The sequence below is a fragment of the Hirundo rustica genome, chromosome 1 (assembly GCF_015227805.2).
Source record: "Hirundo rustica isolate bHirRus1 chromosome 1, bHirRus1.pri.v3, whole genome shotgun sequence".
NCBI lineage: Eukaryota > Metazoa > Chordata > Aves > Passeriformes > Hirundinidae > Hirundo > Hirundo rustica.
The window spans coordinates 47,321,182-47,346,228 of NC_053450.1; the positions used below are offsets into that span (position 1 = coordinate 47,321,182).

The window sequence follows — 25,047 nt, forward strand, 5'->3', positions numbered from 1 at the left end:
TCACAAACCAAGATGAAAATATATCTATGGCTTTACTGAATTCTCTTCTGAACACGACAAATCCATTCTATAAGATAAGGCAATAAGGTCCAGGGTGTTTTTTTTATAAATATGTGCAAAATAATATTTTAAAGTTTTAAAAAAATAAATTAGTGTTCTGTTCTCTTCTTGTTGTCCTTCCTTATCTTTTTGCTCTTTCCAGCTTGTCTAGATGATTCTTCCTGAAATGAAAAACAAGCATTGCAAAATTTAATAAATTTTTTTGTAAACCACTAGTATTCTCCCAAGGTCACCCATGAGAATTATTTTTAATATGAACAGTATTCATAGGTCACAGAGATTTATGAAAATTTGGACTTGTTTATCCATTCACACAGGTTGTATTACTTTTCCTCTGGCTTCATCTAACAATGGGAAGTCACACAAGTTCACATGCAAATGCCTTCATTCTGGAGGGATGAAACGTACCGTTGATGGCACATAGTTGTACTCCACAAGTACATTTCTTGCACAATTGTTGATATGTTTGAAACGATCAGGTCCCAAGAGAATACCCCCATACCAGCGGGACACCACAACCAACACATTGTGGACATTCAGAATCTGTGAATAAAAGAAAGTAATAGAAGTCATTATCTTTTAACTGAACCTGGTTTATTGTGGACACCAATTTGAAACTTAAAAAAGGTCTATCCACTTGTCTTTAAAAAAATTACTGAGTTGTATTTCTTATTCTTTGGTACAATCAATTATTACTCTGTCATTAAGCTGATTGTCTATTCACATTTGTGGAAGTGTTGGTGGATGAGGATAATAACAGCCAGGCCACAGGCATTATACATACCGACACATAAAATGCCATAAGCTAGTACTGTCAATACGTGCATGTTAACAACCATTAATCATCTCCATTAAGGAGAAAAAACCCAGATATCTGACTAATTTGAACAATACTGTTAGAAGAGTCAATCATTGTTTGTGAAAACAGAAATATTCACAGAATTTTAAAATGAAAAGGACTGAAGGCATGTTCTGTGACAAGTATTTTCCACTCTACATTTTTTATTGGCCATAAAGTCTATGTATAACAACTGCTGACATTAACAGGATGGTACTAATCTAAAATACAGTTTCTTGTAACCAGAAAGTGCAATTTTGAAATGCTGGTCTTGTCTGAAACAAGATTAATTTCTATTTAAAAAAAAACAAAAAAACCCCCACTCTATAAGTTTAACACCAATGAATGTTTTAAGACACCTAATTTTCACATCCATATGTTGTAAGAACTCAAAACAAAAAACTACAAGATCTATGAACATCTAGAAATCAGTCCATAAACTACTGTAATCTTTTCCTATGGCTGAAAATTTGACTTTTCTTATCCTCATCTTACTATTCTTCCAGAACAGAAATATCCCCAGTAACTAGGACTACAGGTGGAGAATGATGATCCATATAGTTTACACACATTCACATTTGAAAGTGACATTCATGTCATTTTCTAACCTGGATTTTTATGGAATCTTAAGTGCCTAGATAACTTTCAAAAGCAGGTATTAACATGCTGAGAAAAAGCTGATAATCTCAGAACAAACAGTATCTTTACATTATTTTCATAACAATAATGTCTTAATTGTTAGCAAATATACTTGCATATATTACATAACCTAAGTTTGTTTATTTAACCTTCCTAAGTCTGGTTTGAGTTATTTAGGAAGTTTGAAAAAGTCCAAAATTAAAACTGTCAACATGATTCCATCAACTATATTTTTTTCAGAAAAAAAAAGGAAACTTAGTGGGGGAAGGGGGGAAGAAGTCTCCAGGAATAAGAGTGCAACATATTAAGCAAAAGAATATTCAAGCAAGAAAAGGACAGGAAAATAAAACTCCTGTTGTGGAGGGAATATCCATCTAAAATAAAAAGAAATGTTTTTCACATAGCTAATGTCACATAGCTAAGTGACTTGAGGCACAGCATTAATATGTACACAACTGTCTCCTGTAGTTGTGCTATTTTAATTATGGTTTTACTAGGGCTTGCATCATGAACCAAAATTTATCCATCACAGTTTAACAGCACCTTTGCCTAATGTTATTTCAACATCTGAAGACTAAAATATATATGAGTATGAGGGCTAAGGACCCAAAACAGGAAACAGCACAACAAAACAGACTAAGTGTTCAAAAACAACTTGGCTCCTTCACTCCTTTTGTATTCGAAGTTCTACTCTGCAAGTTCATCTGTTGGTGTCTTTTCATTACGCCTACTCATGGCAACCAAATGAAAGGCTGTGCACAGGTCAGCTGTTACATTCTGATAGTCAGCTTCTTCCAGTCTTCAGTTTCTGTGTACCTTCCACCACACAGGATGCACAGCATTTAAAACTTACTTATCTTTTAACCCATTCAAACTACTACTGCCACCTATGAAACATCACTTCCTTCTTTAAACTTTAAAGTGCTACAGTCTGTGTTTTTCCTTTCACCTTGAGAAAGCAATCATCTGGCTGGCTGCTAGCAGAGCAAAAATTAAAATAATCTTCTACAAGCTTATTTACATTGTAGCGATTTTAAAAATCAATATAAATTCAAGATTTCCAAAAGCCAAAGATCAATTTCGACAACCTGCATAAGATGGAGAAGACGTCCACCTGCTGCTGTCTCTCCATCATCTTCACAATCCTGTAGGAACGTCTGCTTATCTTCACAATATATTCTATAAAAGAAAAAAATAACATAAAATAGATTAAAAATGTCAATCAGCCAGTATTTCTACAGGATTAATAAAGTCTCAGATATCTTTCGTACACGTGTGTATCAATTCTAATTCTCTACTACACGCATTCACATGAAAACAGGATGAGGCATAGGGTAAACCACAAATGTTTATCTGTACAATAGAACAAGTTTTGAGAAGCTTTTACACAGAGTTTAGCTACTTCAGGTAAACTCCAGTCATTACCAGTTTTAAGTCCCTAATCAGAAAAATACCCAGCTTTTTGGCCTAATAATTGCATCTAGTTGAAACCAACTCTATCAGACAGTGTCAAATAATGGTATAAACCTAGAAGAACTATGACAAAAACATTATGAATAATTAATTAGGTCTGTATTTCAGCAGCAACATGAAACTATTACTGAAATTTGCCTTTGGATTCTTCTCCATGTAATCTCCTACCTCATGGGGCACTGTGGTAAACTTTTGGGTGCATTGTTTCATAAAACAGACAGCTGCTCAGGTCTAATTTTCCAGAAGTAATGCTCAGTAATGCTCCGGAAGTATTGGTCTGCTGACCAATAAGCTGGTTTGCTACCAACTTATTTCCTAATTTCTGAACTTAGTTACAGGCAACACAATGAGAAAGAGGCTTCTAGTACTAGATGACAAAAAGAGGAAGCAGTATGTATGTTCCCTTTTTTTTTTTTTTTTTTTTTTTTTTTTTTTTTTTTTTTTTTGAAAAAGTGGATTTGGATAATATGAGTGAAGGAAGCCAGATCATCATCTGTGAGAACAGAAATGCCCTCTTTACAGAAACTTCTTATTTAGGTAGAAGCTTTTACTTTTTGGTAAAGTAAGCTTTCACTTGCTCTCATTTCATGCTTCATTAGGATCACACCAGGATGGGCATGAATGGATAAGCAACTTCACATGGTTTTTTTAGATAACTGATTCCTACAGTTCCTCCCTTTCACTGTCACTTACATTCCTCAGAAAACCTACACCACTATCATTTCACATGATAGCTGAGACCAATTCATTTCACATAAGCCATGTTTGCAAAAGTTGCCAGAGGCAGATGACTGCCAAACTCATTTTTACCTGTTTCTCATAATCCCTGAAGTTTCTCGTATTTCAGCTGAAACTTCATATGCCAGATGTCTGCATCAGGCTTTCTCATTCGACTCTTATTTCAACTGAACATTTTCAGCTACTTCTAAATATAAGGTTGGGGGGGAAAAAGAGGTTACTTCACCCAAATAAAAACACATTTAGTTCAGGATGATGTAGCATTTCCATGCTCAGACATAATACAAGAGTATACCAGCACATGTTTTCCTAATGCTGCTTCACTATCTTATTTCTTACTGTATGCTCTACTTTCTTGACCTCAAATTCAAAATAACACCTGCAAGACCAATCATACAAATAAGAAAGCTATTCCCTAAAGCAATTAATTTCTTTTAATAGCAAGAAATTTAATAGGAAGGAATTTCTTTCTCATGTCCTGCACTCATTTGTCAAAGGATACTAAAAGAAAAAATAAAAATCACTATCTGTGTCTCACCTGTATGCATATATGTTGTGGGTAGCACTTGCAATTTTCTTGTTCTCATATAGTTTTTCAAGAACTCTTTTAACCTATAAAAAACAGAGAAAACCTTCCTTTTATAACAGGGATTTCATACATCCCTCTCAGTATCACTGCTAAACAAGCATCTCCCTAGTACTACAATGAAACGATTTTATGCTTTGACATAAAATGTTTGGTGTGATAACTCAAGAAGCAGTTTCTCAGTAGTCCTGTATTTGTTTTAAACTGTTTTCCTGGGATACTGAAAACAGCTTGTCCCTTGAATTTCTACATTGTGTACATTCATATTATTGCTCAAGATGTAGAAGTGTCAAATTTCTTTATTAAACAAGAGACAGTAAGATCCAGAAAATACTTTTAGTCAGTATTAAGTATCAACTGCACCTGCTTACTTTTTTAACAATAAAGTTAAGCTGGAATAGAACACAACATACATATTCCCACTACACGCTGCTTTTACTTATTTCACAAAAACATCATGTTTAGAAAGTCCTACTACATTTCAAGTTTTTCCTTTTCCCTCAAACATGTTTTTTTCACAGTTTCCACTTCACAGAAAGAACAGGAAAAACAAAAAACATCCTATTAGGGGTCTGAAAGTGTCAGTATTTCCCAGAAAGTAGGTATTCCCATCCCTCTTTGCTCTTAAGAATACCAGTATCAGTTCATCATATGTTTCTAAGTAAACAAGCTAACATTTGTTCAACCTTTTCCAATGGTCTAGCAAAAAGAAGAGCTTTTGATTAAGACATCATTTTAGTACATAATACAAAACATTACTGAAGTTGAGAAAGCTCGGGAAAACTTGGCAAGTAAATTGCTTTCCATTCAAAAATGTCTCAGAGGAGTAATCAGTAGACATATTTAATATCTGCCCTAGCTATACTGTGCTATTTCCAATTCTTCCTGAAGAAATTCAACTGACAAAAATCACCCCAAATAAAAGCTTTCTCAATGAAAAAAATCCTATTTTTAATGGAGACTATTGCTTCAGACATCTATCTTCTCATTTTGAACACTGAAGGAAGACAATTAGTATTACTTAATACACTTTCATAAACATGGACAGAAAGTAAAACAATAAATTTCAGTACAGGGACTTAAAGCACAAATCCCATGAAACAATCATCACCTTTGACATTACTTATTTCTCAGCTACCAGGTTCCTACAAACGTATTTTAAAGATTAATTTTTGTGTGACAGCTGTATCTTCTTTAAGTGATTCTTTAATATATATATATTTATAAAAAATAAAGGAACTCTGTTACTTTAGAAAGGGACGAAATGGGAATCATTTGCTTAATGTATCTTTTTTTATTTTAAAATACTCTTACCCTTTCATCACGATTTGTGAGTAAGATTGTTCCTACACACACAAAACCCCACATGAATATACAGTGTATGTGAACTTAAAAGGTCAAAGTGCTCCAGAAGGGATGCCAGGATTTAGAGACCAATTCTTATGCCCATACTTGAGGAGGAAGAAAAAAGAAATAAAAAAAAACACAGACAGCTTCAAACATTACAGCTTTTGTATAGAGAAATCAGCCTAAAAGCTCAGACAACCTGTCAGTGTTTTTTCATACCCATTGAGTATGTAGTAGACCTAGGTTACCTGGAACTTCAAGAAGCACTTGACAATACCCCTCTCCAAAAATTCTTTTAAAAGCCCCTAAAATTGCATTAAAAGAAAGAGAAAAATCCTCTCAAGGTTTAACTCTGAGTTAATAAAAGAAAAGAAGAGTAGTTTCCCCACTAAAAAGGGATGATCAAAGGAGGTTGATGGTAACAGATGGAAAGTGAAGTACAAAGGAAGCTCCAAACCCCTCTCAATTAGGTCAACTGATAAAGATTTACTTATGCATGATCCAAGTGTGTTTTTCAACAGAATTTCTTTCTAAGACATCTACAAACCCATTCTAATTCCTTTTCCAGCTAACACATGATAGACTCGGTAACTTCCAAACATCTTATGATAAACTTGCCAACAACCAGAAGTCAAATTACAATGTTCTTATTTCTCTTACATCTAATGCGCAAAGTGGTAAAGAATAGCAGGAAGAGGAGCTGTTATTTCACTATTCAGCTGACAGTGAAACCAATGACTACTCAGCCAGTATTAGCACAGAAAAGTGCACTGAGACCAACATATCTGGCAAATCCCAAGTATTCCTGTAATACTTTGTCAAGCTCAAAGTACAGGCAAAAAGAGAAGAATTGATCTCTACTAACTTGTCTGGTTGTCACCACTGGTGCCAAATGTGCCTGGAAAGTGCTCCTTCGATCTGTGATTGGGTTTCCATGATGTATGGGGGGCAGTTCTTCATCTATGGGTCACAAACAAGGGAGTTTTTCTTTTCTTTTGAGAACACAGAAACAATGCATGTGGCTACAAAAGTAAAGAACGTCTCAACTTTAAAAAAGGGACTTGTTGAAGATAAGTACAGAAAATAACACAAAAAACCCACAAAAAATATACTGCATTTTAAAATTACTGTTATTAAATTTCATTCTAATTCTGTCACTAATTTTATTCTAAAGCTGGGTAGAAAAGCAGAATCTTCAGGCCTCTATTTCAACAGAATTAACAAGAGCATATTTTTTACCTTCCTGACTTTCAGATGTCATGTAATTTAACATTTTAATTTGATCTTCCTGAATGGGCTGATAGTCTAGGAGAAAATCATCTCCATCATCTTCAACTTCTTCAGTGGTTTTCTTAATATCTGGTTCTATTAAGATACAGGCAGTAGAATTTATTATACATTTTTTGCAAGACAAGCAAAACAAAATTTCAAACTCTTTTTCTCAAAATTCTCTGGCTTCTCAGTTCTAAACAGTGTGACATTAAAAATTATTAAATGCAGAATAGTAACATTAATTACAACAAAACCCAAAATTACTCAGCCCAGTATTAATTTAAAATTTCCTGAAAATTAAAAATAAAATACTCATACTATGACCCTTCCATAAAATCTTCTGTTTCAATACTAAGTTCTTCTGTTTCAATACTAAGTAACAGTATTTCTAAGAAAAAAAGAACAATGTTTACTGTTTCCATTAAGCATTCAAAATGCTACTTTTAATCTGAATTTAGAGATCAAATTAAGCTGATGTTTCACAAAAACTCCAGTCATTTACTCATCATTTGGGGGAAAATGTACAGCTGTTGCTCAGTGCTACTTCATGAGGGTAGAAAATTATTAGATTTGAAACATCATATGCTTCAAGGATTCTGGAATTCCAAAAATCTTGTTTTCTTTCATGCATAGAATGTCCAAAACATAATAGTCAGTAACAAAGGAGGAAATATACAGGGTTCTGACATCTGGATTGAGAGCCAAATAAATATATCACAGTTTCACTCCTACGATGTGCTTATGATGCAGATTTTATAACATATGTATTTTCCATTTAAAAAAAAAAAAAAAAAAGAAGAAGAAAAAAAAAGGGGTGATAAAGCATGTTCAAAAATGGAAGCTGTAAGGTTGTGGACAAAATACCCAAACTTCCAATACTGTCAGTAAAGTTTTCACTTCTCAGTGTCCACTCTTTTAGTCAAATCAGTGAAAAATTACTTCCCCAATGTATGTGATGTAGTAACAAAATGAAGAGTTTATTGAAAGACTATTGCTAGACCTTACCATGAAACAACACTGAAAATGAAAGTTTTATTCTTCAGACTTTTATTTCTCACAGGCCAAAGCTAACATCCCTGACAGAGAAAAGTAGTTCTGTTTCCTTTTGCCACGGCGCATGCACACATCACACGCATTTTATAGCAGTTCATTTTAATGCACAAAATCCCCTATGATTTTTTTGAAAGAACAGCTGTGAATTTACACAAACTCTGTAACAACAACAGCAGAAGAATCACTGGAGCTCTACTGATGATATACTTCTCATCCCAATACAGTAAAATGAACGGAAGCACAGGAACGCAAAATGATGGAATGCTTGGTCATTTGTCTGCATTGTCCACTGAAGTTTATCTTATGAATTCCAACCCTCCAACAGTGCACTCAACACCAGAAATTTACTACTGGCATGAATAGAACCTTTGCAGAATGGAGGGCAGTGCATAATGCACCTGTGGGCAGCACTGTCCTTTCATACAAGGAATTTCATTCCTGAAAGAACTGCAGACCTTGTTCCAGTTCAGAGGCCACCCCCACACCTTCTTTTCCCTACTGCTTTTTAAAAAGGGGCACTGCCACTGTAAAAAACAATAAGCCCTGACACAGAAGACTGTTCTCTGATATTTAGATCCAATTCAAAAGTGGGCATAAACTAATTTGTACTGAAATCTTACTTTGCAGTCGAAGAAGAAGAAAAATAAAAACCCCATGAAGTACCTGGATCTGAAGACTGGGCCTTTTCTACCAGAACTTCCCGTATCTTCTCCACCCATAAATACAGTATGCTTTCACCAAGGTTCTGTCTGGAAGTAAAAGGTCATGGTAAATGAAGAATCACTTTTGCAAATTTCACTTGGAAAGTACATAAAATAACAGAGATTTCAGACACAAAGAAATCAAACATAAGCTAGTGAGAAAAAGAGCTTAGGCATGCTTGTGTCAAGTTCTGTCTCAGTAACTCACTGGGTGAAAAACTTATCGGTGGACTGTGATAGCAGGTCAGTGGAGCACTGGAATCAAACACCACAGTTTGGGTAATAGGCAGTGCTATAGGACAGGGAGATAAAGATTTAGGCCTAGGAGGCTTCACTGAGGGGGCACAGGTGTGTATTAAGGTACTGAGGGAAGATGGGATGAATATGTTTTATATTTGTATGTTAGGAGTTAAGAAACGCTTCCTTTACGTGCAGCAGGACCCAAACAACTCAGAACGCCTTTCAAGTGGTTAAAATGGTTATGAACTGTGCATGTTTGTCTAAGAAACAAAACCAAAGATTTAGGGTTGTAGATATCTCATGGTTTTTCCTTAATTTTATTCTTACTGCCACCATCTGGGCACCAGGTAAATAACAAAATTACATATTCAAACTTTGCTTAATGTATACAGCACTACTTTGAAACAATCAAATACTTTGATTTGAAATAATCAAATTCAAATAAACATACATATTTTATGAAAAATATTCAAGCAAAAATAAGGATTTTATGAACTTGTAGCTCTGACTTCAAAATCCAGACTCCAGAACAATTCAACACCCTGATTTCACACTGCTTATTGTACAGAAGCACTGCTTTATACCTGAAGACTTTTCTTTTAGTGACGGAATGAAAAAGATTATAAAAGGAATAAAGTTACCCTGTTTTATAAAAGTAAATAGCACTTTGTCCAGCTATCACCCAATTACAGTTTCTGGATAGTTGTGAATTATTTTGCGTCTCCCAAAACAGACTTGTGATCTATAATTATCTATTTTTTCCATAGCAATTGACAGTGTAGTTCATGTTGGTTTGGACTGCAGAACCACACAGCTTAGATCCCTAGGGACTAGAAAGCTGGTCAAACACAATGTAAATGATGCAGAGTATCTCTGTTCATCTGACAATCATTTAGACATTTAACAGATCAAAGGCTGTCACAAATACTGTGCACATCAGTGACTACTCCAGGTTTTCAAACCGTTTAAAATGACCTAAACTACATATATGGCCTAAAGTACAAACACTTCCACTTCCTGCTGAACAAACAGAAGTGAGAGCAGACTCAGCAAGGGCTTTGACCTCTGAGCTGATATAGACAGAAGGGAGCTGAGCCAGCACAATGTGACATCCTACAGGACTGCACAGGGGGGAACAAAAAAAAGAACCAGCCGCTCTATCTGTGGTAGAGACTCCACCAAATCATTTGAATCTGGACAGCATTAAGGATAACATCTGTCCTTTTTTCTTCATGGAACAACTGTGGTGAATATGATCACACATAACTTTTCACTTAAAATCCTTGTGCATTTTTAACACTTCAAATTAAATTTTACTTGCGTAAATTATCTGTTGTTTAATTAGCTAAGAAACCCAGTTAATCAAAGTAAAAAACCCTTATACAAGCTGATTGCTCTCCTCCTTATGGCATTTAAAAAGCATTTCTTATGCAAGATGCTCAGATTTCACTGTCTGGGGCATGACTGTGCTTCCTAATGTTTTCTTCTAATTTCTTTTATATAATCTTTGGGATTTAAAAGAAATAAATAAACCATATAAAAATACTACATTCTCTACCCCACTTTCACAGCAATTCAAAACCATGTAATTTGAGTATTTCTAAATGCTGTTTATTCTCATGCATTCATTATGCCTTGTTGTTAGCTGCACACTGTGATAATAAACAGCCCACAATGTTCCAGATTCCAGTTAATAGGTTCTGCATGTGTTTATTTTAAAATCAACTTATCCCTTAGCTTTTAAGAAAAACTGGTAAGCTACTTATGCTCTAAGATACAATCAAATGTTTTCACGCCCTGTGTCGGAACATTCAAGTGCAGAATAGATAGAAGCTGAAAATACATTGTCTCCTTTTACTATGTTCCAGTCTCAAACTTACACATATATTTCTTCCAAGCTATTTGCTAGTTCTGTATAATCTTGTCCTCGAAGCCAAGGGGCACTAGAATGAAAAGAAATGCAAGGAAAATTGTGCTATATGCTGCTTCCAACATTCCCAAATAAATGTGATGAACACCTTGAAAATATAACTTTGCCAACCATCAAGATTCCAGCTGTAAACATCTTGGAAAAAGCAGAATAAAGAACAGAATATCCTCACTGGAAACATACCCCATTGCTGGTATACTTTAATTCAAGGATTACTTTAACGAAACTTCCACTTACTTACAAGTAAACAATTAACAGTGGCAATTCATAAAACACAGATGTTTGCAAGAAAACTTCACCTACTTTAGTTGATAAATAGGTGGCTCTGCGGTTGGATATCCTGGTGGCAAAATCACCTGAAAGAAATTCAGGATATGTATTCATTGGACTACCCTCAGCTACACGAGCTTTACTGAAAGACTCTGATGTCAAGCACCAGGACTAAAGTTACTGCTACAAATGAAGAAAACAGTAGTTGTAGTTCTTGTCACAGAACTACAAGAACAACTAAATATCTGCATTTAAAATACCAGTAGTGGATGCATACAATTACGTAATGCATACAATTACGCAATGCATACAATTATGTTTCATGGGGCAATTTATAAGGATGCAAAATAAACTACAGAAAAAAACTGAAAGAAGCTGCGCACCTGGTTATTGGACTTAAATAAGTGGTACCACACTTCCCTGAGTAGACACTTCCATATTTCTTACACTAAGTAAACATTGCTTTCAGTTCAGAAAACATAATGTAAGGAGTTAGATCAATTAAGTTGAATCAATTTTCATTTCGTCTCAACACTCTCCAGAAATAAAATCTAGATGCAACTGCAGTAGATTCACTGAGTCACAAAGTCAACGTAAAAGTATTTCAGAAATTAATCTTTGGTGAAATACACTGAAATGCTTTGGTCAGGTGTGGAATTAGGATATACTGAATGTATCACAAGCACACCGATGGGTTACAGGAACAATCACTGAAAAGTATTATCACAGATTCCAATCCAAAGGCTTCTTAATCATCTGAGTAGATAATCAATCATATTTAAAGGGTTTCACCTGCATCAGTCCAACTGCAAAATTTGTGCTGAAATTCTTACCACCACTATACCTGCAAACAGAGGGTCCATTTTGGTTGATCCAGACAGTCACTAATCTTAATGCAATAGATTTTTTCATCTTCATCAACAACACACCAGTCATCACCATAGATTGATGAAAGAGCTTCAATTTCATCAATCTAAAAAAGAGAAAAAAACCCCCAAAAGTAAATACCCCCCATAAAACCCACAATATTTTGTGTACCAATCATCTTAAAAGTCTTGCTCTTCTATAAGTCATTGATAGATGTGACATGATTCACTGCACTGGAAGGCCCTAAGTACTAGGGATCCAGTCCTGATGCACAGGACTTCAGGTGCACCAAAGGAGGTTTAAGTTGGCCATTAGGAAGAATTTCTTCACAAAAGGGGTGATTAGACATGGGAATGAGCTGCCCAGGGAGGTGGTGGAGTCCCTGTGCCCGGAGGTGTTTAAGGAAAGACTGGATGTGGCACTCAGTGCCCTGGTCCAGTTGACACAGTGGTGTTCGGTCACAGCTCGAACTCGATGATCTCAGAGGTACTTTCCAACCTAATTAATTCTGTGATTTTGTCAGTAACCTTTGCTCAGTTCTCACACACACACAGCAGTTTTTGAATTTCTGCGGGTAATCCTGTCATCTCAGCAGTGACAAGGCGGGCAAAGTGACAGGGAGCAGATGCCAACACGTTCCCTACAGCTCCCAGTCGGGTGCTGCTCCTGGCCAGGTGGGACCCCGGCAGGGGAAAGACCCCGAGGGCTCGGCACTAAGCTCGTCCTGAGGAAGATACTCGGCAAATTCCCAGAAAGAAAAACCGGGGAAGTGCCTTCCACCTAGAAATGAAACACCTGAAGTGGGTGGGCGGTGCAGCCGTGCCACAGCGGGCACGGAGCCGCTCAGGGGCCCGGGGCTCACCATGAGCCCCCTGAAGTCACCGCTTTCCCCGCGGCCCCCTCGCCCGCTCCGCCGCTCACCTGCTGCTGGGCCCTTTCCGTGTCACTCGCCGCCATCGGACCCGAGGGAAGGAGGAGGAGCGAGGGACGAGCAGGAGGAAGGGAGGGAAAAGGAAGGGAAAGCACAGAGCAGCCCGGCGCCGGGCCGTGTGCGCAGCCGTGGCGGTGACGCTGCGGGCCCTTCCTTCCGCCGCAGGGACAGAGGGAGCGGGCGGACCATCTTCTGTCTCGGATTGCTGCTCAGCCTACATTGTATCCGTCTTGTATGCTTTTCCCTTATTCCCTACATCCTGGTATTGAGCTAAAGTGTGTAAGCAGTTCTGTTCCACTGAGGATTTTACTGATGCAGCCGTTTTCACCTTGCGTTTATGGCACTCGGAATAAACATAACTACAAAATTTCCTTTAGAAATTATTAAAAAGAGTAATAGGCGTTTCCGGCAGTTTCCATTACAGTTCTAGAAATCTACTTCTTTTATTTAACCTCGAGAAGTTTAAGGCATCAGTAAAGGTCTCCTTGCGAGCAAAGCAGGGGTTTCACCGTTTTTGCAGTTTTTGCAGTTTATGTTTTCCTCCAGTGTGATCTTACACTGACACAGTGGAGAAGAATTCAAAGTAAACCTCAAGCTCTACCTTTCTCGAAAGCTTAAGAGAATTTGCACCGCTTCGGAGAACAGAATTGGAGTTCAGAACGATTGTGACAATCGGGACAGGCAAAACAGACAAAAACTAAAACAAACCAACACAACGCACAGGGAAAAACAAACAAACACCCAGGATGCTACTGAGTAGGGAAAAAACTAGCACTGTGTTATCAATTATGTATATTCTGGATGGAGAACTACGGGTTGGGCAGCAGTTCTGCAGAAATTATTTCAGTTAGCGTGAATCCAAGATTATCTTCGTCTTCAGTGTCACAAACAGCGTTGGTTTAATTATTTTTGAAAAGATAATAAAAAGTATATACCCTGTCTCAGAATATGACAAAAAGGCATATTTTATCGGACAAAGTCACATATTCCAGTTAATTTTAAAAGAGATAGGGAAACAAACGTAGACAGACAGTGAGCTTATTGTTTAAACAATTGCGTTCTGACCAAAACATAACTGAAAGCTTTAATCCATAAGGAGCTAGAAAAGATGGTGCCCAATCTGGTCATCCTAATACTAAATTGCCTTATAAATCTAAAGAGAGAACTATGACAACACTTAAACTTACTGATAATAATCTCTGTATGATGCTCATGCTTTGTAAGTTGCTAGTTTTGACTTAGCTGAAAAGTGACTTTACATTGCTGTACACAATTTTTGTTATTAAATAACTCAAAAATGTTATTGCGATTTTTTATGACTGTCGTATCTAAGTCATATAAAAGCACTGATATGAAAGATTTCAGCAATCTGCTATCGGGCCAGGAGAAACTGTACCAGATAAGGAGGCACGGAGAATAAATCACAAAAACTGTATGGACTCTAGACATCTCTGACAGATTTCACAGGACTCACTAATTTCCTTTCATTGTCATTTATATTTGTGACAAGTCTTAGTAAATAGAAAAGGAGATAAATGTGGCTAATGAATCTCCAACATATTTATAGGTACTAAATTAATAACAGAGTAGCTGAACTGATATGGTGCACAGGAGTATTTACCAGATAATTAGTGTATTTTTCTGACTGAAACATTCTGCTAAAGCAGATATGAAATACATATCCACAGCTTTCAAACAAAGGATAACAGTACAGTGTAGTTTACTAAACTATTTGGGGTATTCTTTTAGCATATAACTGAACTTCACTGTTCTTTATGGTGAGGTATCTCCCAAAATTATACTCTTCACAGCAATGCATTATCTTTGATATTTAAAATGGTTACAAAGTCTAACCGTGGTCCATCAGTTCAGTCTTTGTGAACGACAGATAGCAAAGGAAAACATTTAAAGCTCAAATCAATTAAATTAAGCCAAAGAAAACCCTAGGGTCAGGGAGCATCCCAAATTGCTACCTTGAATTCATGTTCCTTGTTCACTTTTGTCAGGGCAAGATAAATACTCTTTCCATTCTGCAACTGGAAACTAATACTAGAGCTTAAAGCTTAAACGAGATATAAATAATATTCATTCTATCAAGACCGAATCAAAAATAAGTGAAAAACACAAAATTAAGAAATACAAACAAATTAAAGTTTGAGTAAAATATCCATGACCCTGCTTTATTTTGTATACAACAGTTCAAACAACATGATGCATTTTCAAGTCCTGTTTTACAATAAAACTAAAGGAAGATTGAAAAGAAGTAAGGACAATGTCATGTCATGTCATATACGATTAATCCCCATTACACGTCATGTAATGATTAATCCCCTCAGTTCTAGACTCTGGTTTTGGGCAGGATTTTCTTCTACTGAGACTATTCCAGTAGTGTCTTAAGAATAGCTCAAAGAGAGCATTTTGCTAGAGTTACTTTTAGCTAAAACACTACATTTTCTCTAGTGCTCCAATTCCACTCTACATTCAATAGAAATCTCATTCTGCAATGGAAATCTTAATTGGTCCATCCAATAATGAGCATTTATCCATTTGAAGACAAACTATTTCAGCTGATTTCAGTTCCACAGTGATGCATTTTGCTAGATTGTGGTCTAAACTGACATAAATTATCTATAAGGTTCATAGCTATAAACTCTCCACTTGCAGCTGATTTATCATTTTGGAACTAAAACCAAACCAAACTGGTTCAGTCACAAGAACAAGAAAGTGCATTAAACAAGCCTAGTTCTTGGTTTAAAACTGTGTGGCAAGACTAAGGAGAAGCAAGTACATACAGGTGACTTAATACCTTGGTTAGAATGTTTCTTCTCATTTAGCCACAACCCAGTTTTTGTGCTGGCTATAGTGGGGTACAATCGCATTCTGTAGAAATCCAAAAGCTTTTCTATGAAGTAACTACTAGCAGGTTTTAGGAGCCTCCTGAGAAAAGAGGACCAGCAGTGAATTCTCATATTTTCTCCTGCCATACTGCATTCAGATAAAAAAGGACCCGTTAAAAGGAACTTTTCTGTGTTATAGGATTTTTTCCCTGCTACAGGATACCTCAAGAAACTGCCTGAGCTTGCTTCGGTGCTCTTTTGAGCAACAAAAAGCATTTCTCAGCTCAGGAGGCATTCCAACTCACATCATCTGCAAGTTCACTAAATTATATGGTTATTGCCTGCAAAGTACAAAAGAAACTTCAGCAAGAGACTAGCATCTGCAAGAATTCCTATTGCAGGCAGTTCAGAGCAACATGAACATTTGCTTTGATCACTCACTGGCAGTTGCTCATGGTAATCCAGAGAGATCCACAAGAATCACATCAGAACGTGTCAGCACATTAATTAATTCCCCTGTGTCTGTGTTTTGCCAGCCTAGTAAATAAAATCTGTATGGAAGTATGGCAAGGACCTGTGCTTGCTGCACTGCTTTTCAGAGTTGAGAAACAGTTTCCTCAAGAATTGCACCAGGGCTGCAAGAAAGCTGCTAAGGAACAAATTTTTAGGACTGCTGGTAAGCTAACAAAAACAGTCATTTAACATGTTACTGTGTGAAAACAAACATACAACCCATCATGTATCATTTATTATTTCTACTTCTCATTTCTCTGTGTGCACTCCATTGCCCAGTCATATATCTCAAATTTGACCAGTATGCTCTAGTCTGAGGAGGAAGAACACAAAGTGTCAGTGCAATAAAGGTTGCCCCATCACAGAGAGGATATAAAAAATACCATATTGTGAAAATCACATACAAAGCAGTTCAGTGAGTTCTGTGCAAGGCGCTTTGCCAGAGTGTTCAGCTCTAAGATGGGACGTTTCATGCTTTCTGAATCACTAATTTCAGCAGGTTATCTGAAAAATGAATGACATGGAAAAAACAAACAAGCAAATAAAAACAAAACAACAACCAACACCACCACCACAACAACAACAATAAAAAGAAGAACAAAAAGCACAGGGAAAAGAGAACAAAACCTCAATATCAGCAACACTCTCTCATTTCTTCACTTGAAAGCCCAGAATGCAGTGGGCCATTATTAGTCTGGGATGTGCAAGGAGGCAAAACACACGTGAAGAACAGACACCCTTTGAAGAGGATGGAAGCAGGGGAAATGTACTGATCCTGGCCAGGAGAGCCCTGTACATCCAGGAGGCAGTGATTCACAGTACAGTTAAGTAAAGCAGGCCCGGGTCTGTGCTGTGCTGCCTCCAGGCCTGGGTTGTGGTGCACAGAACCCTCAGAAGCAGGATCAACTTCACTAGCTCCTTAGCACAGAGTGCAGGCAATTATAGCACCTGCATGGTCTCACCCTTATCTAGACTCATACAAGGAGTAAACCTCTCTTGTGAACATCCTTTATGAATAGCTGTTTTCTTGTAGGAAAAATAAAATACCGCAACCAAAGAGGAGCCTTTCTTCAGAGGTGGGATCTGTGCAGCCTGCCAAGGGAGAAGCCCATCCAGGGTCAATCAAATGCTGCAGGAATGTGGACATCATGGCTTCTGATTTACTTGCTATCTCTGTTGGTCTTTACTCTTTTTAAAATATTTAATTTATTAAGTTATTTGTTTTTAGGCCCTTCTTACTCAGATTCAGAGAAAAACCCTGCACTGACTGGCTGAAGGTTGAAACTGAACTGTAAACTCTGTGTTGCATAGAATAGGTAGGTGACAATACCTCTATTTCACTATAAAACTTATAAGAAATATGAGGTGATAGTATACATATTTTCATTTTGTATGCATGTATGTAAAATAAATAGGAATAGGAAAATGTTTTATTGTGAGGTTGCTTAAAGCATTTATGGCATTGTGAAAAATGGCTCAAAGTCAGAAGCAACAGGAAGAAATAATGGAAAAGGTACGTGAGGATAACACAGCTAGTGCTTTGAAAGTAAGGGCAGCAACTTGAAGCCCTGCTCCTAAGAAAGAAAGCCAATGTGATCCTTCCCTGAAGCCTCTCAGATGTTACATAATTATTACCAAAACATCCCTGGAAGTTGACCTCTTAAGTAAAATAAATTAAAAGTAACAAAAGGCAGCAGAAGTTCAAACATGATACATTTGTGTTATCTGCAGGTGTGGAGCTGCTCCTTTTCTTCTTTTTGCTATGTCATTCTTCAGAGATTAAAAATACATGTAGCTATAGACAATACAGAAAAACTAAGCTTACCTCATTATTTATGCCTGAAGAGTTTCACAAGAATTGCTCAGGTTTAAACCTGCCCACTTTTGGAACAGAAGTTTCATCCTAATCTTTTGTGATAGTTAGCCATGGCACCTGTGGCTCCTGCCCTGCCTTTTCAGTGCTCCTTCTGTATATGACACAGACTTGGTCATCCCACAACACTGCAAAGTTTCTCTGCTCCCTTAATAAATTCTTGCAGGATTTCAGAGGCAGTTTGTGGGAGTTTTCAAAATGCAAAACTGCCTCTCATGTGCTAAAGGCAGAAAAGCAAGGTGCCAGCTCTTCAGGTGGAAGATGTAGCGGAGAATAAGCAAGGGTAGGACAGAGGGGAAAGAGCGGAGGATGAAAGGATCTTGAAAAAAGTGAGTACTTTACTTTTTGTCCCTGGTAGCACTCAATTTCTCTTTTAGGTTGCTTTTGGCTGTGCTGTTCTTAGAAGCAGTGTGTGTATTGACAATTTGCTTTCACCTGCACCACGGTTGAATACGCTACCAGAGCGATTTCCAAAAAGACCCTGTTTTCCCCTCTGTCGATGCACCATTCTCGTCGTGTTACAGTCCTCTTTGAGGCCGGGTTGCCCCTCATGTCTCTGAACGCCTCTGTCGCTGTCTGCGGCCCCGCCGCGTCCCGGCCCTGCCCGCGCTCCCCGGGCCGAGCGGAGCCAAGGCCGCGCACCCTCAGCCCGGGCCGCGGCGGCGACGGGCACTCACACACAACAGCGGCACTCACAGGATAGCAAGGTTGGAAGGGACCTCTGGAGATCATCTGCTCCAGCCCCCTGCCAAGTCTGAGTCACCCAGCGCAGGTGACACAGGGACGCGTCCAGGTGAGTTTGGAATGTCGCCGGAGAGGGAGACTCCATGACCTCCCTGGGCACCTGTTCCAGTGCTCTGACGCTCTCAACGTAAAGTTCTTCCCCATGTTAAGGTGGAACTTCGTGTGTTTTAGTGTATGGCCATTGCTCCTCGTCCTGGCGCTGGGCACCACTGAAAGGAGTGCGATGCCAAACCGCAGCGGGCACAGGGCAGTACCTGCAGGGCAGCCCCGGGGTCGCAGGGGAGTCACTGTCCCTCCCTGGGAAGAGCGGCCGACTCCGCCCGGTGCGGGCCCGTTTCTCTGGGAGAGCGGGGGAGGCCGGCGCAGGGCTCTCGACGAGACCTTGCTTCACCCCTCCCGGCTTTCCGAGCGGGCTGCGGCGAGATACGGACCCCCGGGGCCGGCCCCCGTGCTGGCGCCGGTCTCGGTCACGGGGGCGGTGCGGCGGCCAGGCGGGCGGAGCCCTGTCCCGCCCCGCCCCGCCGGGAGCCCGCGCCGCCCGCCCTGCGCGGCGGGGGAGCTGCCGGGGCGCTGCCGGTCACATGTAACCGCGCCCGGTGCGCGTAGCACGGCGCGGGGTGGCGGCGGCAGCTCGCGGGGCGAGGCGAGGCCAGGCCAGGCGAGGCCGGCAGTGGGTCAGCCCGCCCGCCCGGGGCGGGTTTCCTTCCGCGGCGGGGACGCGGGGCCGGCGGGGGATGCGCCGCCCTCCCGCGGCGGCGTTGGCTTTGTTGCTGCCGCGGCCGCCTCTCCCCGGCAGCCGCCGGGGGCGTGTTCGGGGGTGGGGGTGTCGCCGGTCCCCCCTCAGGAGTCCGTTGTGTGGGCTGACGGGACGGCCCCGAAGCAGGCTCGGCTGGAGGCACGAAGCGCAGGCGGCCTTGGAGGCGGGGGCCGGGGTGGTCCCTGGCCCTTGGGAAGCGGTGTCCTCGCTTGCTGCTGTGCGTGGGTGTCCCTTCCTCCTGCTCTTCCCGCTGTTCCCCTCCCTGGAACAGGCGCGGCGCTGGCCGGTGCCCGCACGTCTGAGCGCACCTTTCCCCGCAGGCAAGGAGCGCTGCTGCTGCGACGCGTGAGCCTGACTCGCCTTAAAAAGTATTTAATTACCGGGACTGGAACGAGCCGCTCCATTCCAGGCGGGCGTAGGGAAGCCCGGCGGTTCTGCTGAAGTTCTGACTCCTTGGGACTGTGCCTGCCTGCTGATCTGGGTGAGATCTCGCACGAGTTGTGGGTAAGCTTATTCGGAGCGCCTGGGCTCAAAGAAAGTCTTTGATGTAACACAAATAAAATAATGTGTGGAAAACATCCAGGAGATGAGCAAGGACGAGGATTAGTTTAAGCAGTGTTACCTTGGGAGTGGTGCTGAATAGATGTGTTATTGCAGATGTGTTAATTGCTATTAAACAAACAGTATCTTGATTTTAGAGAGGTGCTGCTTTCACAGTGGGACTGTGTCATAGAAGCATGACCAGCTTCTAACTTCTACAACCCTTTACCCGAAGACTGAAACAACTGCTTTTAGATAACATCGCTCTTGCTTCTAGTACAGCCACTCTTTCTTCTTCAAGCAGCTCCTGTCAGCAGAGTGTGTTGTGTGGGTTTGTGGACAGGTTCTGTCTGTTTGTGTGGTTTGATGCATTTTGTCTGCCTCCTTTGCAAGCATCACATTGTAACGTGTTGCGTGCTGGGACATGTAAGAAATCTTCCTGAGCAAGTATCAGCCCTCCTACAGGAATCTAATTTTCATTGCTAGAGGAAGATCTATTGAAATAGACAATGTTGTGCTTCTTGCCAGCCTTACTGTTTGTCATGAGGAGAAAACTTCCTTTGCAACCTGTGGCTGCTGCCTCAGAACCTTAATGTTAAGTTGGCCAGTGCTGATACTGCTTCTCCTGCTTTTTTAGCTGTATATGAGTGAAACCCACTCATATTCTGCTTAGTGTATATTGTCATTGTTCTGGGCTGTGTACATGGCTAGAGGATTTTGCAGGAGAAGAAATCAAAGCAAAAGCAAGCAGTAGTGCTGCCTTGCAGTCAGGAGTGGCACTTTGGATTTTCTTAGGTGACTTTGAGAAAAGAAGCACTTTTTTTTTTTTTTTTTTTTTTTTTTTTTTTTTTTTTTTTTTTTTTTTTTTTTTCCTGCTTTATCCTAGCAGTTGGGTAAAGTTGGTAGTTTGTATATGGGTAGTTAGGTAGCCTTTTATGTTGAAGTATTCTTCAAAACTGCCCTAAGCAGGCGTGCAGGCAGAATGGTAACCTGTGTTCTCTGTATTGGAAACAATCCCTCTGTGAAGACAGAACCTGTAGTAGCGTGACAGGATCAGTCTGGCATAAGTCTCATAGAGGAAGGTAAAAGTGGAGCATCTCAATGCTATTTTTTTATACCTACTTAAAGGATAAGATTCAATTAGCAGTCAAGTACTGCTGTGGTAGTCCTAATGAGTTCAACAGAAGTGCCTTGCAGTCACATCTCAGCTGCAGAGGAGATGCTAAATAATGTTCTGTGGTGTTGTGTCATGATGTACCAGTGACTGTGGAGACAGCCATACAAGCCTTTCAAGGGCACAGCATAAATAGGGGCCGTGAAAGGCAACTTACCTGTATCAGCTGATTAATGGAATAAGGTAACGATGGCAGCACAGCTGACTGAAAGATGTGTTCTCTTTTAAGTGGCTAGTAGATTTGCATAGGGGCAGCACAATCCGTATAGATGAACCTGCTAGTAGTATCTTAAGACTAATAGCTCCAAACTAAACTATTAATTTTCTCCCTCAGTGCTGATGGCCTGGCTTGGTGCCTCAAAACTGGTGGGTGAGGATTTTGGAGTCCTTTGTGGTGGGTCATGGGACCAAATAAACTCCTGTCTGCACAGGAGTATGGGTGTACAAGGTACAGCTGCAAGTGCACATCACTTGAGTGTTTATGTATTGATTTGTTTCCATACTCTAAACTTGTCACTCAAACTCCTGTTGGTGGTTTCTCACCTCCGTTATAGAGGAAATGCTATTGCTTAGAACAGTATTTACAAGAGTAAAAAAGGTTCTGTTAAGAGTCTCTTTGCTAGCTTTATTTAGGCATGCTATTTAGCTCATTAGCTGAAACTGTATGTTGTTTTTCATTTGTCTGATGGGTAACTGCATGCAGATTCCCTTTCCAGCCCCAACTGTAGAAACACTTTCACGTGAGTGATCTTTCTATGATTAGTAGCCAGACAGTAATTCTTCTGCATCGTTGCATGCTTCAGGCTTACAAAATGTATTTGAAATTGGAGGCTTGGCCTGAACAGCAAGGTCTTTGGGGACTAAACCAGTGAAGCAGACATACCATGTTACTATGCATGTTACTCTATTGCTAATGTTTGCTGTAAGAGTACAAACAAATCAGTGATTTTAACCTTACAACTATTCGGTGGTAGAAAAACTTTGCAAGTAATTTTATATAGTGGTTGAACTTTCTGTGTATCTTGAGCTGTTTAAGATTCTGCTCATGTACATAACAGGCCTTGCTGCATACAAGAGTTGTTTATTTGAGTCAGCGTCTTGGTTTCTTTCCCAAACAGTCTTTTCTTCCTTCTTGTCAATATGGAATGGAAACAGCAGGTTGTTAATGCATTGCTATTCATACCTGTTAAGTATGTGGGATGTTGACAAATGCTACAGGGTAGCGATAGGAGTGTGTTTCTCATCTGAGACATGGCTAAAGCAATACTCAGTGGGAGAGGGTGAAAATTAATGATTAGCTTTACTTTTTTCTTTCCCCCTCCCCCCCCCCCCGATGATAGCTAAACCAGCAAAATGAGTCTACCTGTCCTGTTATCTTTGCTTTGTGTGATTCTCAGCCCTGCATTCTGTGTTCTGCTGAAACTGTATCGCTCAGCTTCAGAGATAGTATTACGGGATGGTAATACATTAACATAGTGATTCTGATCATTCTTCAGACACTGCTAGTACTGATTCACTGAGGAAAACTATACCTGCCCCAGTAATGATAAACTGTGCTGTGTTGCCTCCACAAGCTGATAGACTCCTGTTTAAAGAAGAAAGTAGCTTCAGGGCTCAAAGGACTGCTAGAAGAACTAGCACTGTTTTGTTTTGTTTTCTGGTAGAACTGAGAAAGCGTGCATGAGCAAGAGTGCTGACTAACTGCTACTGGAGAAGGCATTTGTCTCCTGTGTCTGTGGTAGATTGCAGGTGACTGATTCAGTCTGTTCTTCTGAAATATGCTAGAAAGGCCTTGCTTAGTCTTAGTCAAATTCTTTGAAAATAGATTCTCTCTCTGCCTTTGCTGATTGAGGAAAAGGTAGGGGAACCTCTCTTTGCTTTATTGTTAGCTCTTTGGCAGTCTGTCCTGTTCTAATTTCTGCCTCAGTCTTGAATATTGCAGGATCTGCCGCTGTTACAGGCTTTTTGTTCCTTACCCAGTGTTCTCACTGTCTCTTTTCTTCCTGAGTGGTTCTTATCTTACCATGGTCGAGCTCCCTGCATCTATTTAAGCTGTGTGTGTTGCAATCAAGCTAGCTGTCCAAAACAGCAGTATAAACAGTTTGTAGAACCAATCAAGACCTCTGCTAGTATAGGAAAGCTAACTGTGTGAGGCCAGTAATCGTTAACTGACTGCAGGACCTGGTAAACCTAGTGTGTCAGGGGAACATATTAAACTGGAGACACTAAATTTGGACAGTCTCTTGTTTTCTTCTTGTATCAACAGCAATAAATTGTCTATAGCAGCACAGACTTTTGAAGCTGTTTTTAACATAGTTTCTTGACACCACTTAAAAGCACTGTATTCAAGTAGGGCGATGCTGTATCTAGGTCTAGTTGAATCATAGAATAAGCTGAGTTGGAAGGGACCCATCGAGTCCAGGTCCTGGCACTATGCAGGATAACCACTGAGTCACACCATGTGCCTGACAGCATTGTCCAAACACTTACTGAACTCTTGTCAGGTTTGTGCTGTCTGCTTTTCTGGGGAGTCTGTTTCAGTGCTCAGCCACCCTCTGGGTAAAAAACTTTTTCTTGATACCCAACCTAAATCTCCCCTGACTCAGCTTCATGCTTTTTCCTCAAGCCCTGTCACTGGTCACAAGAGTGAAGAGATTGGTACCTGCCTCTCTACTTTCCCCCATAAGAATGTAGAAGACTGCAATGAGGTTTTCCTTCAATCTCCTCTTCTCCAGGCTGAGCAAACCAAATTACCTCAGCCTCCCTTCACAAAGCTTCCCTCCCAGGCATTTCAGGATCTTCATTGCCCTCCTTTGGACACTCTTTAACAGCTTAATGCCTTTTTTATGTTGTGGTGCCCAAACCTCACCCAGGACTCAAGGTGGGGCCGCTCCAGCACAGAGCCGAGCAGGACAGTCCCCTCCCTTGCCTGTCTGGTGATGCTGTGCCTGATGCTCTCCTGGCTGCCAGGGCACTGCTGACTTGTGTTCAACTTCCCATTGACCAGGACCCACCCCCAGGTCCCTTTCTGCATGGCTGCTCTCCAGCATCTCACTCCCCAATCTGTACACACATCCAGGGTTGCTCTGTCCTAGACACAGAGTTCAGCACTTGTGCTTGGTAAACTTCATACAGCTGGTAGTTGTTGTAACAGCATTAAGAAAAAAAAAACCAAGGGACACCAACTTCCAATTGTGATTTCAGTGTGAAAAAAGATTGGTTAAGACATCACTTAGTAACTGTATTCTTCAACAGAGCTGGTAAGTAGCAGTATTGCTTGCCCAAAGGTCTAAGGCTCCCTGTCTAGTAGAGAGCTGTAAAATAGTTATGTTAGAAGGTTTTGTTTTCTCCCTTCTTTGAAAGATGTAAATGCCATTGTTTTTCCTTTGCTGTTCAACAGCGATGGTAGGATTAGAATTAATTAGTGATCTCTTACAGTTGTGTGTTAACTTCCTTATATTGCACTATTGTGTTTCTTTAAGATAAGGTCAAATCTACAAAGTTGTCTGAGTCCCTGATTCCCCTTCAAGTTGAGGTTACGAAGCCTCAGAGACACAGGCTCAAAAGATGATAGTACTAATCACTGATGGGTATCTGACATCTACAGGCAAATACATTCTGTTCCCCAAGGTTGGCAGCCAAAATAAGTGTCAATTAATTCTCA

At 40.0% G+C, this 25,047-nt stretch overlaps 2 protein-coding genes across 4 annotated transcripts in view; one reads left to right on the plus strand and one right to left on the minus strand.

Annotated features, from left to right (window-relative positions):
• Nucleotides 1-13: 13 nt before the first annotated feature.
• IMPACT (impact RWD domain protein) lies at nucleotides 14-13,043 on the minus strand. 2 transcript variants are annotated; one of them, XM_040064833.2, is made up of 11 exons: nucleotides 12,936-13,043; nucleotides 11,992-12,120; nucleotides 11,181-11,233; nucleotides 10,828-10,890; nucleotides 8,670-8,755; nucleotides 6,921-7,046; nucleotides 6,547-6,641; nucleotides 4,287-4,360; nucleotides 2,626-2,716; nucleotides 469-603; nucleotides 14-221 (listed from the first exon to the last, which is right to left on the minus strand). In XM_040064833.2, exons 1-11 carry the CDS (start codon nucleotides 12,969-12,971, stop codon nucleotides 150-152), a joined length of 960 nt encoding a protein of 319 aa, XP_039920767.1. In that variant the 5' UTR covers nucleotides 12,972-13,043; the 3' UTR covers nucleotides 14-149. The 2 variants fall into 2 exon arrangements, with proteins under 2 accessions (XP_039920767.1, XP_039920763.1); XM_040064829.2 differs by having other exon boundaries at nucleotides 2,623-2,716.
• A 6,665-nt stretch (nucleotides 13,044-19,708) lies between these two features.
• Nucleotides 19,709-25,047, plus strand: part of OSBPL1A (oxysterol binding protein like 1A) — a 77,084-nt gene continuing 71,745 nt past the window's right edge. The window contains exons 1-2 of one of the 2 annotated variants that reach the window (XM_040061617.1): nucleotides 19,709-19,886; nucleotides 19,990-20,173. The gene's annotated coding sequence lies outside the window, so the exon portion shown is untranslated. The remainder of the gene's footprint in view (nucleotides 19,887-19,989; nucleotides 20,174-25,047) is intronic. The other variant, XM_040061628.2, reaches the window with a different exon arrangement.

Excerpts from the sequence above, each read along its gene's own strand:
- IMPACT (XM_040064829.2), bottom strand. The coding sequence starts at position 12,971 with ATGGCGGCGAGTGACACGGAAAGGGCCCAGCAGCAG. Across the intron at positions 8,756-10,827 it reads AGCTTGGAAGAAATATATGT|ACAGAACCTTGGTGAAAGCA; the intron begins GTAAGTTTGAGA and ends TTTTACTTCCAG. Across the intron at positions 7,047-8,669 it reads GGCCCAGTCTTCAGATCCAG|AACCAGATATTAAGAAAACC; the intron begins GTACTTCATGGG and ends GTATCTTAATAG.